The sequence below is a fragment of the Micromys minutus genome (genome assembly GCF_963924665.1).
Source record: "Micromys minutus genome assembly, chromosome: 1".
Classification (NCBI taxonomy): domain Eukaryota; kingdom Metazoa; phylum Chordata; class Mammalia; order Rodentia; family Muridae; genus Micromys; species Micromys minutus.
The window spans coordinates 182,100,991-182,120,239 of record NC_137969.1 but is presented as its reverse complement, the minus strand read 5'-3'; the positions used below and the strand labels follow the sequence as shown (position 1 = coordinate 182,120,239).

At 41.1% G+C, this 19,249-nt stretch overlaps 1 protein-coding gene across 1 annotated transcript in view; it reads left to right on the top strand.

Annotated features, from left to right (window-relative positions):
• LRRC72 (leucine rich repeat containing 72) overlaps nucleotides 1-19,249 on the top strand; it is a gene marked incomplete at both ends in the record, with an annotated part of 43,783 nt that overhangs the window by 9,755 nt on the left and 14,779 nt on the right. Inside the window, one exon of the mRNA XM_080925622.1 lies at nucleotides 774-843. Coding sequence (XP_080781748.1) covers nucleotides 774-843 — 70 coding nt within the window. The remainder of the gene's footprint in view (nucleotides 1-773; nucleotides 844-19,249) is intronic.

The following is a 19,249-nucleotide window of genomic DNA, read 5'->3' as shown; positions in this document are numbered from 1 at the left end:
GAAGTTTGCTGTGACAGTGTGTCTCATAGTAACATCAGACTCTCCACTCATAAAGTCTCACCAACACGACTGTCCAAACAGGAGCTAAACAAGGATGATATACACAAACATGCCGAAGTGCATGGGGAAAGCCCATGAGGCCTTAACTCCACACAAGCAACTATAGGGCACTGCAAAAAGCTGGGAGTAGAGACATCATCTTCCTCGGGAAAGACCTCACCAATTGGTTGTTCAGCCCTGAAAACACATTTACAAGTAACGTATGGACTGAATATATACTATAAATATAGATATATGCACACACACACACACACACACACACACTCACACACACACACCTCATATGTGTGCAATAACAAGTACTAAAAAAAGAAGCCATGAATTTGAGAGAAAGCTGGGAAGGGTATTTAAGAAGACTTGAAGGGAGAAAAAAAAGGGGGAAATGTAATAATTATAATCAGTTTTTCACATTGAATTGACAGTCCAGCATTCATTTTATTTTTTCTTCCTTCTCAATGCCCAACAAAATGTTTTAAAATGAGATTGAAATAAACTCTGCAATAATAAGATATAAATTTCAGCTACTGAAATTTACTGGTAATAAAAACTTAAATCAAATGCTGTTCCTTCTGAAATTAGAATGTAAGTGTACCATCAATTCTGAAAAGATAGAGAGGCCTTGCCAGTTTCCCCTAAACTATCCTAGAAGTATGGCCAGACTTATCAATAAGCATGTGACTTGTTGCTAATATTTGTTTTTTTTTTCTTTCCAGGGAACTAACAGAGGTTATTGATCTTTCTAGATTTAAAAAATTAAGATATCTGTGGCTCCATCATAATAAGGTAATGTTATGTTTTATCTTTAAGTTACTTAGGTGTCTTCATTTCATGCTTTAATGGAGCTAGAATATGAAGTATTATTTGTGAAGCTTAACTTCAAATAAGAAACACACAAACATATGTATAATATAGAGATATCAGAGACCTACCTACCAGATGTAGGTACATCTGGTGTATTGAGGAAAACAAGGTGAGATTCCATCTGACCACAGATATATTTCTGCCTCCCACATTTTGTGAAGGAAAGCTTTGTCAGTCACTCCTTTCCTAGTAATACAAAACAATACAGCCCATTCAGTCAATGTTTTAGATCAAGTTCATAAATGAAAACATTTTTCATATAGTATTCTTTTTTTACAAATGAAACACTGACAGGCATGGAAACACATGCATACACACACACACACACACACACACACACACACTGCCTTGGTGAGATAAAATTTACATCTCTTTGTTGAGGCATTTATTGCAATCTCATTTCAAAACATTTGGTGGAAATGATATGACCATAGCTGGCCATCTGCTTCCTTTATTAAATAGGGAGAAGCAGTTGTCCATTTTCTTGCCTCCTCACCTCCACTCCAGGCTTCTCCAGGGACGGTACGGTGGCAACTGTCTGTACCCATATCTCCAGGCAGGTTTGGAGTGGACTGGGGTGGTTTGGAGGCTGATGGAAGCAAAGGAGACACAGGTCTTTGTTTTGTATCCACTAGCACTATCAGGTTTTCCAGGGTGGCTCCTGACTCTTTGCATCATCTGGAAGCTTCCCTGTTGGGTCTCTTGTGATGTTTTCCATCTACCATGGCCTTCATTGTCTCCTGTGGTCAGGGAAGGGCCTGGTGACCAGCCTGTGGTGCTAATAAGGGTGATGGAAACATTAGGAGGTGAAGCCTAGCAGAAGCCTCGTCCTTGGTGTCATTGAGGTCTAAACCATGGCCTCTCCTTCGCTCTTAGCATTCTGGCTATGCTGAGCAGTCTCATCTGCCGCATGCTCCTCCTAAAATATTCTGCCTCACTGTCAGCCATAATTTAGCTAGACTAAAAACAGAATGAAAGCTCTGAAACCCAGGGCTAAAATAAAGCCTTGTTCTCAGTTGATTTTCTCCAATATTTAGACATAGCAACTGAAAACTAACCACTCTACAGTTCTGGTTCTTTCTACTTGCTGTTCCTGACCCCACCTTTATCCAAACGCTGCATGTAACTGAAGTCTCTGGACCTTGACACTATGTACTTTCTAAAGGGTCTCAAGTCTGCATTCTTTTATTAATATTGCATTTATAAATTTTACTAGTGTATGTTAATTACACAGAATTATCAGTTTTAGTATAATGTCTTCATATGTATATTTAACATGTTCACACCCCATTATCCTCTTCAAGTCAGCCTCTCCTCCTGGTTGCTCTTCTCATCCCAAACAGTTTTTCTCATGCTTTCATAACTTGCTTTTCAACTCTGTAACCCACATATAAGAACACTCACTTACTATTTAGTCAAAGTTCATTTGGCACAACAATGCTCTGTTCTCTCCAATGTTTTTCTGAAATAGGATGATTTTGTTCATCCTATGATGACTTAATACACCACCTAAAACACCACTACACACACACACACACACACACACACACACACACACACACTTATCCATTCATATGTTGTGAATGATGTCAAGGTAAGTTTGGGTATGTAAGTATATCTCTGTTGTTTCTGTTGTTTTTTTTCATTTGTTTGTTTTTGTTTGTTTGTTTTGTTTTTTTGATTAATATAACAACATTATGTGGCTGACTGGCTCACTTCATTTTATCATTTATTTATTAGATTATTTGTTCTTTTGGTGTTTAATTTTGTTTCAGTCTTTATATTTTGTATACCGGTTCCTGTAGAATAGTTGGCAAGAGTTTTCTCCCACTCCAGCCTGTCTCTTTACCTAATTGTTTCTTTCGTTTGCAGAGGCTTTCTTATTCCATTAAATCCTATTGGTAAATTCTTGCTAACATTTCTGGAGCTATTAGTTCTAGTCAGGAAATTGTTACATATGCCTCGGCCTTAAGATATATTTTCAATGTTTCCTCTAATCACCTCAAAGTTTTGGGTTTTACATTAAAACTTTGAACAGATCAGCTTTTCACACACGTTCTTTCTCATACTCAAGTTCTTGGATGCATAGATCTTTTCACATGTGTTCTTTCTCATACTCAATCCTTGGATGCATAGATCTTTGTCCTTTAGTCAAAGGAAAAGGATGTCAGCAAGTCTTCAACTCTAGGGATAGTTCTCCATGCCAAAGGCCTGGTATGTAAATCTTCCTTTAGAGACTGTGGTTTAGAAGTAAGAGTCTCTCCCACCCTGCCTTTACAGTATGGTCTCAGTGTAGGGTCCCAGCTCTTCCCAAGCAAAATAGCAAGATCAACTGACACTCAAACCCAGGCAGTAAGTATAGTTAACTGGTTAGAAGATGGCTTTTAATATTTAGTGTGACTTGAAACTGCCTGGACTTTGTTTACAGACATTGATAAATCTACCTGAGCCTTTTCCTTTCAGATTTCCAAACATCCACTGTCAGGAGGATGATAATCTTTTTCCTTACAGTGAGCTGCCTTTGTGTGAAAGTCTATATTCACAACACTGAATTTTAGACAGCCACGTTTATGAAAACATTTCAGTGTGTCATTACCTTTTCTTAGCAAACTGTGTGAAAATGGAAAATGAATCTGCATTCAGTATTAACTATAATTATCAATCTGTATCTTACCTTGAAGTAATTTCTAGAAGGAAAAATATGAATTCCTTCAGTGCTCAAGCAAGTAACAACTGAAATGGGAAGTATGTGCACCACTGATGGGTATTCAAATCCAAAAGCCTCCTAGATGCCCTGCCAGAAATTATCCTGGGTCATAGAATGCAAAGTCTGAGTAAAACCAAGATGGCAGTCATTGGCAAGGTAACAGTGACTCATCTTTGCTTCCAGTCTGACTCCTCGTGTTGGTCACTTCTGAAAGGGAGAACTTATAAAAGTGTTGCACCATGTCTAAGGCGAGAGACATGATTAGGAAACTGGGCGGTAGGGGGGGAGTGTTCCTGGCTGTCTGTAAGTGAGTCTTGTTTGACCCCTAGCCCCTCAATGACTTTTCATGCGGTTGATCTACAGAGGCGTTCTGCAGAAAGAAAAGGATGTCATACCTATCAACATCTTATTCTTTCCTTTCAAAGGGTGGGGGTGTGAGGAGAGACAGAATTCCTCACTTGTCTTTTTCTTATGTGCAAAGGACTCGGTACTTTCTAAAGTCCACACTTCTTCTCGAAGAACACACTTATATAGTCTGTGTAAGTGTATACGAAAGGTGAACCCACCTGACATGTTCTAAGTGGTCCTGGAAATTAGTGAATGAAGCTAACGTGACTTCTCTACTGATTAATGGTTGACTGGGTACTCACAATGCAGACATTTGGGAGCTATCCCTCAATTTATTTGTAATAAATTTGAATATATGCACTTATCCATTTAGAAACACCTTACCTTTTTCTAGAAAATAATTAAAAGTTCCCATACTGAATATAAAAGCCATTAATAAACAAAGTAAACTATATGACTCCCACATAATTTGTGCTCTTATGATGAATGTCTCTTTCCTCAGGGCAACATTAACTATATTACTTTGTCAACTTTGTTGAAAGACTAATATTTTGCCAAATGTTTAAAATGTAAAAAAAGGAAAGGAAAGGAAAGGAAATCAACAGAAATAACCAATACAAAGCTCTCTGCATGACTGTGAGCACCATAGATGTGCACAGCATGCATTTAGTCTTGACTTTTAAAATATTTTTAAATTTACATATATGGGTCTTTTGCCAACATATATGCACTGTCTGCATGCATGCAGTGCAGGCAGAGACAAAGAGAGGACAGTAGATCTGGAACTAGTGTTCCAGAAGTTGTGAGCCACCATGTTAAGAGCTAGGAAAGACAAGAGCTGATGGAAGCTTTCCATGGCTTGTTCAGTCTGCTTTCTTATTGAACCCAAGACCACCACCCTAGGGATGTCACCCCTACAATAAGCTGGGTACTTTCCCATCAATCCCTAATTAAGAATAGGTCTTTCAGCAGAATCTTGTGAAGGTGTTTCCTCAATTTATGTTCCCTCCTAGATAACGCTAGCTTGTGTCAAGCTCACAAACAACTAATCAGCCTAGCAATGTGATACATATGTGCCAGACGCATGATGAAACCTTTCACCTTTCACGAGGACTTAAAAACAATTTAATTTTAATTTAAAAAGAAGGTACTTCAATAATCAAACATAAAGAGCTTACTTTACACACAACTGTAGACTTTCTGAGACTGTCACCATGTTGTCTAACCAGTGCTGTCGGAGGCAGGGTCTTTGCTCAGTTTCTCAACCATGATGCTACTGACTTCCTGAGCTGACTTCCTCTTGATGGTGAGAGTTGGCCATCATAAGACATTTAGCAGTAGCCACAGCCCTGCCCACTGGTCTCTAGGACATTCCCTGCCAAGAACTGAAACCAAAGCTGTGTCCCATCCTCAGTAACTTGTTGGGTCAGGGGAAGCATTGCCACCCGATCACTAAAACACTCAATATGATTATAAAAAAAAAAAAAAAAAAAGGCAAAACGAAACAACAACAAAAAGCCTGTGGCCTTGGAAACCTATGTACAAACAAGTCGCTCCTCTGCTTAAAATCCAGATGTCGTCTTGTTACTGTCACTTCCGGTACTACACAAACGGTGCCTGGCTATTGCTCCCTGGAACTCTTCCAGCCATTCCGTCACTCTCCCATCTCTCTCCAGCAAACCCTAGTTCATCCCAGGTGCTGGTACTACAACTAGCCTCCTGTCTCCTTCACTTATCCCTCCTAGGAAGCCAGCTCTTTCATCAGCCTTTTCACACATATCCCACTTACACCATAATGTGCAGTTTACGTGTGTGTGTGTGTGTGTGTGTGTGTGTGTGTGTTTACTTAGTTTTTCTCTACTGCTACAACAAAGCCCAGACTTCGGTCTGTTTACCCCACTACTGTGCCAACAGACTTCAGCAGCCTGCCGCTGTCTATTCAATGGAGGAATGAATAAATTAAAACCCTACAACTTTCTCATAAATGCAGGAATTCCAAGTCATCAGTGAATCACAGATGACATGTACTTGGGCATCAATTATAAACTGGAGGAAAGTTAAGTCAGGGTTGTTTTCCTCTGTATTTTATTTCTGCTACGCTGATGTGTTGTTTTCCGTTCATTAGACATCACAGTAGGACCTTTTCTTCATGTAGACATCAATCTAAGTAATAAAAAAGGCCAGAAGTGTTGTCCTACTGATTTCAGCAGAAAATGTACTGATTGAAATGATGTCGGGTAGATACTATGAGGTTTAAAACTAAAGTCTGAAAAAGTTCTCAGGATTCGATGCAAGCACGGTAAAACTTTCCAAACACGGCAGAAGGAGATTCCACAGAGACAGCAGCAGAAACCTAAGCTTGCCATGTTGGTAGATATCTGCAGCACCAGCCACGAGAGAGGACGACACTCCCACTATTCCAGCTGCTGTGGACAACCTTGTCTCATCGCTGCTGCCATAAGAAAGAATCCGGTGCTTTGCCTTGCTGATTCCTGATTGCAGTACCGGGTCAGAACACTGTAATGGCTTGGTCTGGAAGCTGACCCGGCCTACTCACTGAAAGTCTGGGATAGCAAATACTATGTGTGACGAAAAGTAAGCTCTAATTTCTGCTCGAAGTGACCAAGGACGTCTTGAAATTATGAAGAGGTTCAAATTCTGAATAATTACAGTGTCTCTAAAATTTTATTAATGTTTAGAGAGACATACATGCAAAATAAAGGAACAGAAATGTAAGAAATAGTGATTCCTGACAGAATACCCCAGAGCAAGCAACTATTTAGTGAATGGATGTTGAGCCAAAAGCTCGGGAGAGCTACTTTTCTGTCCCTGTTTATTGACTCAGAACCTCCCTGGAGCTGCTCCTGCAGTATGCTGTGCTCCTGACCGCTTCACGTTCATCTTGGCAAAGCAATGCCCTGAGGTAGGTAAAGCACTAATGGAGGGAGCACTTGCTCACGCAGCTGCAGAGTAAAAACGGAAATTCAGCCTTCTACCCCTTTAAAAAGTGTTTTCTTAATTTTAATAGCACTTTGTACTCACATAGTAAAAGTAAAATCTTAGGTAGTTCTATGAACTAGCAGCAGGCCCAGGAGCTCACCCCATCGGCTCTCCTCAGATGAGCCTTCCAGTTCCCACTGGTACTTTGCTTCCTGATTTTTCTCTTTTGCACAAGCTATGTTGTTTCCATTAAGGAACATGCGGGTTTAGTTCTTTCCCCGTCTTGTTCCCCGTTATGCCACACACATACTTCCTTCCCCACTTCTCCTTATGCGGTTGTAGTGTAATTTCAGTTAAATCAATATTCAGTCATTACATTGTTAAGACAAAGTGTGCTTTTCGGAACTAAACCATGCTCCACTTGTCCTTTACTGTCCTTCTGGTTCCCTGGAGTTCTTGTTTGATTTTCCATCCTAAGGGCTGACTCCCTTCTACATATTCATATGTAGAAGCTATGATCACTGGTCCCTCCTGGCTGTATCAGAGATAGGGCATTTAGAAGTAATTAAGTTAAATGGGGTATTAAGGGTGGGCCCTAATCCAATATGGCTTGCAGTTTTATATAAGAGAAGATTACGGCTCACAAAAGAGATGCTATTCATATGAGTGTGGGGAAGCTCAAGGGAGGGGGGGAAATGACCTCTAGAAGCCTGGAGAGGCCTTTTGTGTCTGTGTGCAGCTCCAGTCCCCTTCATCGCCACCATGGGGAAATCCAAAGACCCTCTTCTGTCTCCTGGCATGCTTCTTTCTTTTTCCTCCATTATATACCTGGATAAGGGTTTGCAGGACATCCGTGTTTTCTTGTTTCGAATGCCTGTGATTGTATGTGCTCAGTCTTCATATATGCAACCAAGAGTTTGGCTTATTTCACATGCAGATTTTGGGGTGGTGATATAGTATCCCTTCATTTTTTTTTTTTTTACTTCGAAATGTATCCACTGAAACGTGAATCCTGGTAAGTGTAGGGGGGAGGGGAGAGGTGAGCACACGTGCACACGTGCACGTGAGTGAAAGATTCTGCCACCCATACTCTTCTCATCTTCACCTGTTCTGACATGTCACAGTGATATGTGTTGTAGTGTGATGGTTGGTTTTGATATCCACTTAACTCCATCTAGAATGACCTGGGAAGGTTGACCGGTGGTTGTGGCTGGATTGTAGTCATTGTGGAAATTGTTCTGGGAAGATGCAGCTCACTGTAGTCAACAGCAACCCCAGGGGAAGGGGGAGGGAGGGAAGGGGGTGGAGAATCCTGCAGAAGTGGAGAAGGCCAGTGGAACATCAAGCAGACACGCATTCATTTCTCTCTACTCTTAACTGTGGAGGTATCGTGACTAATCGTTGTAATTTCCTGTTACCCCCGTGGGTTAAAATAAACTCCTTCTCCCTTAGCTTCTATTTGGCAGGGTGCTTGCTCAGAGTGGCAGAGACAAAGCTGATCCTGTTCTTATCTGTGGTGCTGAATTTGAGGATATTTCAATCCAAAAACCTTGTGATCTGAGGAAATTCTTCTTAAGCATTTTCATTTCTTCCTCTTTTCTGTACATTTTTCCCTTCCTGGAATAAACACATATACTCAGAATCACACATATACACTCATGTAAGGTACATAAACACAAACACACATGTATGCACCTATGACACATAACCACACATGTAACTGCTGAACTGTGGTGAGCCTTCTTACATTTTTCTCCATTTTCCTTTCTGTTCTTCACACATCACTCTTCCTACAGCTTTTCAGATTTCTCCTCAAGCCCTTGTCATGTTTTTTTTAAATTTATTATAGATCTTATTTATCTGAGTACACTCTAACTGTCTTCAGACAGATCAGAAGAGGGCACTGAATCCCATTACAGATAGTTTTGAGTCACCATGTGGTTGCTGTGATTTGAACTCAGAAACTTTGGAAGTGTAGTCAGTGCTCTTAACCGCTGAGCCATCTCTCCAGCCCCTTGTCATGTTTTTAAAGGCTGCTTTTCAATTTTTAACTTTCAAGTGCTCTTTTTACCTAAATGTTTATTTTCTTATTCATATCTTTCACTTTTCAAAAACAGAGTCTCATGTAACAACTTCCCACCATTATCACCACTACTGAACTTTATGTGGTGCTGGGTTCAAATTTAGTGTTTTCTGTGTGCAAGTCAAATACTCTACTCACTAGATTACATTTCTAGCCTCTAAATGTTGAGATATATATATATATATATATATATATATATATATATATATATATATATATATATACTTTTTAAAATGTGTAATCCAGGAAAATTAAATATTCATAAAATATGTTTTATGTAAAAGGTGCTTACCTTTTATGTTATTCTTATATGATTTTTGTACAGATACATATATACATACATATGTATGCATACATGTGTGCACAACTGGCCAAAGCCAGAAGAGATGGCGTTACAGGTGGTTCTAAGCAGTTAGGTGTGAGTGCTCAGGACAAACCTGCAGTCCTCTGCAAGAGCCGTGAATTTAACTGTGTGCCATCTCTCCAGCTCAGATTGCCAACATTTTTATGAAGGTGTAACTTATGCACAAACAACTACACACATTTAAAATGTACAGGCAGGTGGCTTTGATCCCAGTCCTTGGGTTGCAGAGGGAGACAGATTTCTGTGAGTTCGAGGCCAGCCTGCTCTAGAGTCCCAGGACAACCAGGGCTACACAGAGGACGCCCTGTCTTGAAAGAACAAAGCGACAACAACAAAAGTACATATAAAATGTACAACTGAATAATTTTGAACAAACACACACACAAGCCCATGAAACCATTGTCACAGCCAAGTTATACCTCATTCAAGAAGGAACCTAGAGAGAGTCCCTGTGGGTTGTGCTTGCCTTGGGCAATGAATGCTTGTACACCACCACATTGGTAACTCCAAGCAGCGTACGTCACAGCAGAGTTCTAGAATTTACTTATGCCTCATAACTTTTACACGCTGACCAATGACTTCTATTTCCCTTGCCCCAGGCCTTGGCACTCAATGCTTTCTGCCCTCTGCTTCTAGGAGTTTGGCTTTTTAGCTACATCACCAGTAAAATCTTTCTGTTCCGGCCCAGTCAAGACTGTTTTAGTTCATTTAGCATGGCTCAGCCAAGTCACACTGTGGAATTTCTGCATATTTCAAGACTAATACTCCATTAATATTCCATTGTATGTAAACTGCAGCTTTACCTTAATCCCCTTCCCTTTCAGCAGAAGGTTGAGCTGTTTTTCATCCCAAGGCTATTCTGAATAATAGCCCAGCAGCAGTAGATGTGGGAGTGCAGGTTAACTCTTTGAGGTCCTAATTTCATTCTTCTAAATGCACATTGTAGAAGAAGATTGCTGACCAGGATTCAGGGATGCCCTCCATGGCTGTCACACACTCCCAACACAGTGTAGCAGAGACCCAATTCTTCTATATCCTTGATAATGTTTTTTTTTTTTCTTTTTAAATCATTTGTCCTAAAAATGTTTGAGGTAATTAAACTGTTTATTTTATTACACTTTTATTTATTGAGAGGGGGCAGGCACATCTGTATCATGGTGTGTGTGAAGGTCAGAGGAAAATTTACAGCAGTTGGTTCTCTCCTTCCACTATGTTGCCCACGGGGATCAAACTGAGGTTACCATGCTTAGCAGCAAGTGCCTTAATGCTCCAAGCATCTTACCCTTACATATATTTTTTAAAATGTTTTCTTTGTTTCAACGATAAAAATGCCCTCACTATCTTTAAGCATGGTAATAACAGGAATTATTGCTGATATTTTAAGATCTATCTATATTATCTCTGTGTATTTTTTTAATCTCTATTTTATGTCAGAACTTTGCCCTTCAATGGCTTTTATAAATTGGCTGTATTTAAGATGAAAGTTTAAAGGCTGGAGAGATGGTTCGTGCTTAAGAACACTCATGCCTCTGGCTGAACCTATGTTCAATTCCAAGCACCTACCTCAGATGGTTCAAAACTGCCTCTAATTCCAGTTACAAAGCATTTAAAAATGCCATCTCCTGGCTATGGCGGTGGTACACCTAAATGCACACACAGTCTTTAAAATGAAAATCTAGCTGTGTCTAGTAAGTAGTACTCGCCTTTAATCCCAGCAGGCAGGAGGCAGAGGAAGGCAGGTGAGTCTCTCAGGGTTTGAGGTTCGCGTAGCAAGTTCCAGGCCATCCAGGGTTATATGAGACTATGTTTTAAGAAAAGAGAAATGGATGGATGTCCACACGTTGATTAGAAGTCTATGTGTGCTTGGGGGCTGTCAATGCCAACTTGACTCAAGGGTGTCTGCAAGGCAAAATTTGAGGGAACCTGGGTATTGTGACGCATGGAGATCTTCTCCTGTGCTCAGAATCCTCAGGAAAGCCTTTGGCAATCCTCTGCCCCAAGAGAGAGACTGAGTATCCAGGCTTTGAAATCCAAGCTGGAGAAAATGGTGTTCAACTTACCAGGGATCCAGGGAACGTAATCCCCAAAGGCAGAACAACCCAGTTCTAGCTCTGCCTGCTGTCTCTTGGCTTTAACTGCCTAGGAACCCTGCTCTTCTCCGTTCCATCCTGCTCTGTTCTTCTGTCCTATCCTATCATGTTTTCTCCTCTCTTCTTTCTTCTCCTCCTTCTCTTCTCTTCTCTTCTCTTCTCTTCACCTCTTCAGTAGAGTAAACCTCTGGTCTCTGTGTGGCAGGACAGTGAGGTGCCTACTGGAGACATTCTCTAGAAACGGAATATTTACTACTTCTCTCTTTATAAGTTCACTACTAGCCCTGGAGCACCGTGGAATGTTTTATATATGTATTCTGTGTCATTATTTACTCACCATTTTAGTCACCTGTCCTTTTTATGTGAAACAACACTATCATTCTGAAATATACAATTCATTGTTATTGACCACTGACAGACTGATTTCATCGTAACTTTGTATTAACTATTCATTCCCTCTGTTCCCAGCCTCTAAGTAGCCATCTCTCTTTCCACTTTATAAATTCTACTTCTGCAGCTTACCCTCATAAGACCATGATTATACGGTACTTGCCTTTCTATATCTATATCTGACTTGTTTTACTTAACCTGGCTTCCAGGCTCCTCCGTGTTATCAAAGTAACAGGTTTCCCTTCTTTTTGAAGACTGACTAGTATCCCACACTTTATCCACTCTTCTGCTGAAAGTTTGACTTCAGATCTTGGCTGTTGTGAATAACACTGTTGACAGTATAGCTAACTTGTTGCACTGCTAGCACGTAGCTATCTTTCCAAATGTTCAACTCTTTTGACTCTATCTTATGGAATGGCGGGTGTACTGACTGAACTAGTGTTGTTGACACAAGTGTGGCCATGCCAAGGACCCATGGGTTTCAGACCCATGGCAATGGTAAGGCTTTCCTCAGGTCAGGCTTGAGGAAGTGGCAAGACCTTCCTCCAGCTGCATGTGATGTGTCGACAGTGTGCAGAATGGACTATCACAGCTTGGAAATGGTGGCAGCTTTGATGGCCTCAAATGCCCAGGCCCCACGCATTACTGGCATGGCGGTATTCCTGCTCCATTGTGCTCAGCCAACAGTGGCCCTCACTCTCTCCAGCCCCAACCACACCCTCATCCCATCCAGGCACTTCCTGATTGATTCTCTGCCTTCCCGGACCTGACTGCAATGGAGAAGAATCCACGAGGCTCATGGTGTTCCTTCTCGAACCTCTCTGGCCTACTCTTTCCTCTGCCACTCTCCTTTGCCCATTTTCAATCCAGTTGTTTGCCAAGGACCAGACATGGCTTAGAGGGGGATTCTGAGGAAAGGGAGCAAAACAAATTACTCCAAGTCAAATCATGGGTCCAAGCTGGTGGAGACAACTTTCCAGCCTGTTGGGCTTTTGTTCTGCTTCCTCCCTCCCTCTTCTCTTCCCCCTTTCCCTCCCCCTCCACTCCCCCTCCCGCTTCGCTTCCCTCTTCTCTGGCCCTTCCCTCTTCCCTCTTCCCCTTCCCTTCCCTCTCCTCTCCCCTTCCCTGTCCCCTTATCCCTCCTCTCCCCTCTCCCCTCCCCTTCCCTGTCCCCTTATCCCTCCTCTCCCCTCTCCCCTCCCCTTCCCTGTCCCCTTACCCTGCCTCTCCCCTCCCTTCCCTCTCCCCTTCCCCCTCCTTCCTCTTTTTGACCCGGTTTCTCTCAAGATCCCCAGACAGCTCTCTTTTATTCTGCTGGAGGCAGTTCTCCCAGCAATTCTCTCTTGCTATTCTAAAAAATTCTCTGGATCTCCTGCAGACCACAAGCCCAATCTTTTATTTTACATATCAATCCAGTCATTTACTTCTGGCTTCCTTTTAATTATCCTATGAATCCTGTGAACCCAGCCCTGTGATACTTAGGAGATAGCAACCACACATTCACTTTTAACCTTGCAAGAGAATTCAGGTATCTGCCAGTTTCTATTAAACATAGACAATAAACTAGCTGGGTGGGGCCCTGTCCTGAAATTCCCATTTCTACCACACCTGGGCCTAAATTTGCTCAATCCCAATCTGACCTTGAACTCAGGAGTCTGCCAGTATTTGTATCTGCCTGAGTCTGTGTCTTTCTAACAAGCTAGCTCACTAGTACACCTGCCCTTTGTTCCTTTAGATCCGTGAAGCCCCTCATATAATACATATTGCATCCTTATGCTTTGCATAGTTAAGAAATTGTGTTTTTAAACTCCTGTTTTTTAAGAGTTCTTTTCCACAGCCTTAAGGGATGTCCTCAAAGTTCCAGCTTTTACTGCTTTGCTAAAACATTAGCCACACCTCTGCCTCCAGGACTCCTGCTGTCTCTGATTATCATGGAGTCAGTCATGTAACCAGGGAGGACATTCCTTAAAAGAGGAACGTAAAAATACGTACATTAGTATACAAAGTAGACTTTTGCCCCTGACAGCCATCAACACTCATTGAGGCCCATCTTTGCTAGTCCCGTCCTGTCCTTCTGTCCCTGCCGAAGCCATGCCAGACCAGGCAGTTGTGTACTTACTATAGTTTGTTGTGGTTGTTGCTGACTCCTAATTTGTTTTGCCTATCAATCCTTCCTCAGATAGATGGCTTTCAGATGTTTACTCCTACATGATTTCTTTTGCTGAAGTAGAGCTTTGGAGTTTAGTGTCCTGTCATTTGTCTATTTTCCCCCTTGCTTACCTTGCTTTGAGGTTTATACCTAAAATCCCACTTCCAGATCAGGAAAGCATGTGGCTTTCCCTGTGTTTCCTTTTAGTTGTTTTATCTTCAGATCTTATACATAATGTTGGGATTCTGTAAACCCCACCTCTCAGTTACCTAGCAACAGCCAGGTATACCCCACCCCTCAATTACCCAGCAGTGGCCAGGTATGCTCCGCCCCAGTGACCTGACACTATAAAAGGAGCTGCTTGACCCCTCCTCTCTCTCTTGGCTTCTCCTGCCCTTGTGCTCTTGCAGCCTTGCTCTCCCCTTTCCCTTCCCCCTCTGTCCCACGTGCTCATGGCCGGCCTCTACTCCTCTACTTCTCTCTCTGCCTCTACCACCCTCTTAACTCTCCCATGACCTGAATAAACTGTATTCCGTACTATACTGTTGTGTGGCTGGTCCCTCAGGGAAGGGATTCCCAACATGGACCTCCCAGAGGCATCTCCCTTGCCCTCAGGCCTCGCCGCACCTCCATGGGCCATATACCCCCCACTCTCTTCATCCTTCCCCTAACACATATGTCTTTATTTTGAGATAATTTTTGTGTATGGTTTGAGATGAGGACCCAATCCCATTCTCCACATGTGAACAGCCAGCTTAAAGAAACACATTTACTAAAGGGACTATTGGCTGTGGATACTGTAAGGAAAAAGATGACGGGGCACCAATGAAAGGAAAAGTCACTGAAAGGAAGAGTCACAGGGCACCAATGTTGTGAAAGGATAATGATCCGAGTCACGGCACCAATGTTAGGGGAAGGATGAAGAGAGTGGGGGGCATATGGCCCATGGAGGTGCGGCGAGGCCTGAGGGCAAGGGAGATACCTCTGAGGGGTCCATGTTGGGAATCCCTTCCCTGAGGGACCAGCCACACAACAGTATAGTACGGAATACAGTTTATTCAGGTCATGGGAGAGTTAAGAGGGTGGTAGAGGCAGAGAGGGAGAGAGAGAAGTAGAGGAGTAGAGGCCGGCCATGAGCACGTGGGAGAGAGGGGGGAAGGGAAATGGGAGAGCAAGGCTGCAAGAGCACAAGGGCAGGAGAGGCCAAGAGAGAGAGGAGGGGTCAAGCAGCTCCTTTTATAGTGTCAGGTCACTGGGGCGGAGCATACCTGGCCACTGCTGGGTAATTGAGGGGTGGGGTATACCTGGCTGTTGCTAGGTAACTGAGAGGTGGGGTTTACAGAATCCCAACAGATACTCTTGGTACCAGCTCAAAAATCAGCTGAGAGGCTGGAGTGATGGCTCAGCAGTTGAGAGCACTGGCTTTCCTTCTAGAAGAGAGGAGTCAGATTCTCAGCACCCACATGGTGGCTCACAACCTCTCTAACAGCAGTTTTGGGGACTCTTCTAGTGCACTGCATGGGGGTTCAGGCACACATGCGAGCAAAACATCCATACGCATAAATAAAATTTAATTTTTAAAGATCAACTGGAATAAATATATGGTTTATCTCTGGGATGTCTTTATTGCTTATTGTTTCTCATTTCATGTTGGTGGCATTTGCTTTATATATTGTTTTTAAATGAGGGAGTATGATGCCTCTATCTTCATTATTTTTGTTTGAGAGATTTTGGCTATTTAGGGTCTTTTGTGGGTACATGTGAATTTAAGGATTTTTTTTTTCTTTTTTAAAAAAATCACAGGAAATTGATAGAAATTGCAGTGCTTTGGGTGGTTTGGACATTTTCTCAAAATTAATTTTCTGAAGTCATGAATGTGGGATGTCTTTCTATTTGTGGTTTCTTCAGTTTCAAGTAAAAAGTTAATTTGCTTCTTTGATTAAACTTGCAAATAAATATTTTTGTTGTTATTGCTTCTTTAAGTACTATTATGTTCTTAATCTGACTTTGCCATAGTTACTGGCCATATCTAAATGTTGCTTTTTGTTTTGTTTTGTGTTCTTGTAGTGTTGAGGATTGACCTCAGGGCCCTGTGCATGCTAGGCAACAGATAACGACTGAGCACCATTCTCAGCCTTATTAGTATCAAAGTCCAGCTAATATTGTATGCTTATTTTGCATTCCATAACTTTATTTAAATCCCTTGATTAGTTCTTGCAGGTTTTTAAAATGCTCTTATCAGTAGATATTAGTTATACATCATGCTGGATTTAAATATGACATCTTTCCCCGTGTACATAATGAACAACTTTAACCGTCTTCAGCTCTTCTACATTTAAGATCCAATCGTCAGCACATAAAGAGAACTATTCCCTCTTTCCTATGAAGAGGCCTTTCATTCTGAGGCTTCTATTATATGGAAATCAGTAAGAGCATTGGGTCTTTTATCTTTGAGAACAAGCTTTCAGCTTTTGACATCCTGGAATGGGTGTGAGTTCATCAAATATGCATTGAGTTGAGGTCTACTTAGAGTTTTGTGTATATGATTTTTGACATTTTATTGTTTGTAAATTTCACATTATGTACCTCAAGGAATGACTTATAGATCACTTTTATAGAAGTACCAACAAGTGAAAGAGCCTGACACTTGCCAGTCTTTGTCTGGGGCATCAGTCAGACTTACATTTGAATCTCGACTTTGAATCTTGACTCTGTGCTTTGTGAAAGTTATTTAGCTTTTCTGAGCTTTCGTTTCCTCCTGGGTACATGACAGGGAAAGTAAATAACATAAAATAAATACTACGAATCTTTCTTAAGCATTATATTAGGAAACAGCTGCAAAAACACCCAGCTTAATAGCTCACCTGTAATAAACAATGAGTGTCCTCCTTTTAAAGATTTTGTTTTATGTGTATACATGTGTCTCAGAGTATGAACGTGCATGGCATGTGTGCAGATGAAGTGCTCTGGAATGTGAGCCGGTGTGTAGGTGCTGGGAACAGAAACCAGATCCTCTGCTAGAGCAGTAAGTCTCTTAACTACTGCAGAGCTATCTTTCTAGCCCCATACTCTACCCTTTCTTTATGTTCCTTGCCCCTAAACTATCAGTCCTCAAACTTTAAGCCATTTATTTGCCCACTTGGAATCTTTGACATTGTTTAAAGGATTTTTATTGTCACAGATATAAAGTGGGTACTTTAGGCATCTACTATTTACAGGTTACAGTTGCTACTGTGTGTACTTAGCTGTCACATGCTATAAAACAGCCAAGAATTTCTGAGCCAACTTATCAGCAATGGAAAAGTTGGAGATACCTCTCTAGAGCAGTGGTTATCAATCTGTGGGTTTCGACCCTTTCACAGGGGTTGTCTGACACCATTGAAAAACATATTTTCACATTACAATTCAAAACAGTGTCGAAATTACTGCTATAAAGTACCAATAGAAATAATTTTATAGCTCATGGTCACCACAACTTAAGGAATGGTATTAAAGGGTCACAACATTAGGAAGGTTGAAAACTCCTGCTCTAGAGAGTGCTTGCTTCATATCAGATACGTGCTGGTCATTTCCCTCAGTGGCTTCCTAGAGGCAATTTACATACTAAAATTAATAATAATTTATAAATAACAAAATAAAATTATTTTATAGAATGCAATACATATAATGCCAAGATAGCTTTGAATTAAGGTCTGTGGTTTGTGAGTGTTGCACTAAATATACATTTTACTATCGTACGATTCTTCTTTAGAGGCGAAAGTATAGATTTTAATGGGTAACTGTGCTAGCAGGTTATTGTAATAATAACTTGAGTATCATAATCTTCTCATTCTGTTTCTGGCTTTAATAACCTGTAAAGTTTTCATATAATTTAAACTACATGAATTAGACCATGGAACCTCCTCATTTTCTTCCATTCCCATTACTTTACTTTTGGTTCCTACATGTTTTTCTGAATTAAAGTAACACCTTCCCAATTTATCTCTTGCCAATAAACTATTTACCTGGACATTTTCTTTTGACATCAAATTGGGTGATATGCTCTCCTGTTTCATGTCTTTGAATAACCTCCCAGCATTGTCCTGATCTGGCCTTGTTTCATTTCTTTCCACATTATCTTTCTTATCTCAATGCACAGAAAAATATTAATATCTTAATAACCCTGACCCATAAATGTTAATATTCTTGGGAAAGCCAGAACTCTACAGCTTAGGTGAAGGTGTCAAGGTTGGTGACACTCTTTTTGCAGGGATTAGTAATGCAAGGGAAATGAGCCTCAACTCGTCATCGCTGGCTGTAAATATGTATTGGACAAGTGACTTGAAAACATGGATTTCCACTGGTGTGTGTTTCCCATGCCTGCTGTTGTTATTAGAGCAGGGCATCTGAGAGGGGCAGCAAGAGGTGGGTTCCAGCAGGGACCAGCAGGGAAAGCAGAGATAAGAAGTCAAGTGGGACTCCTCCTTCCTGAAGGGCTTCCCTCTGGCCTTCAGGAAGCTGTGGCAGCATTTGGCACCTGTTGTCTGACTGAGTGCTTGCACGATCTGGTAGAGGCAAGCCTGGGAAATGAGATGAATGGTATATGTGCCCTTTATGGTATCATAATTGTGAGCGCTGCCAATATAAGAAGTTGAAGAAAATGTGTCACAGAAAGCAGCCTGCATCCTTTGGATACAACCTAAGGTGGCTTTTTCGAACTAGAGTTTATATAATTGATTCATTAAATGGTAAAACAGATCTCTCTCATCAATAACAACAGTTTCTAGCTTTAGAAAAATAAATTTATACTTACGAACAAGTTTTTCTGTGTTTATAAAGCATTAAAGACTATATCAGTAATTATTTCATAAGGACCCTTTCCCCAGCAATATATATACATATATGTGTATATATTACATATTTATGATATATATTACTGTATATGAAATATGTACAGCATAATTCTATATTGAGTCATACACACATATATGACCTATACTGAACAGTAAATCAAATACTCTTAAAGTTATCTGCTACTCTTAAAATATATTTTCGTCTGCTCTGTGCTCTACTCTGCCTTACCACAATTAAAAGAAATTAAATCAACTTTTTTGGGAGGCTATAGAGCCAGTGAGATAGCTCTGGGGTACAGGTACGTGCCACCAAGCCTTATGAACTGAGCTCAGTTCCTAGGACCCACATTCTGGAAGGAGAAAAGCAAGCTGTCCTCTGACCTCAACACATGCACCCATATATGTCTGGAAAAATTAATTAAAGT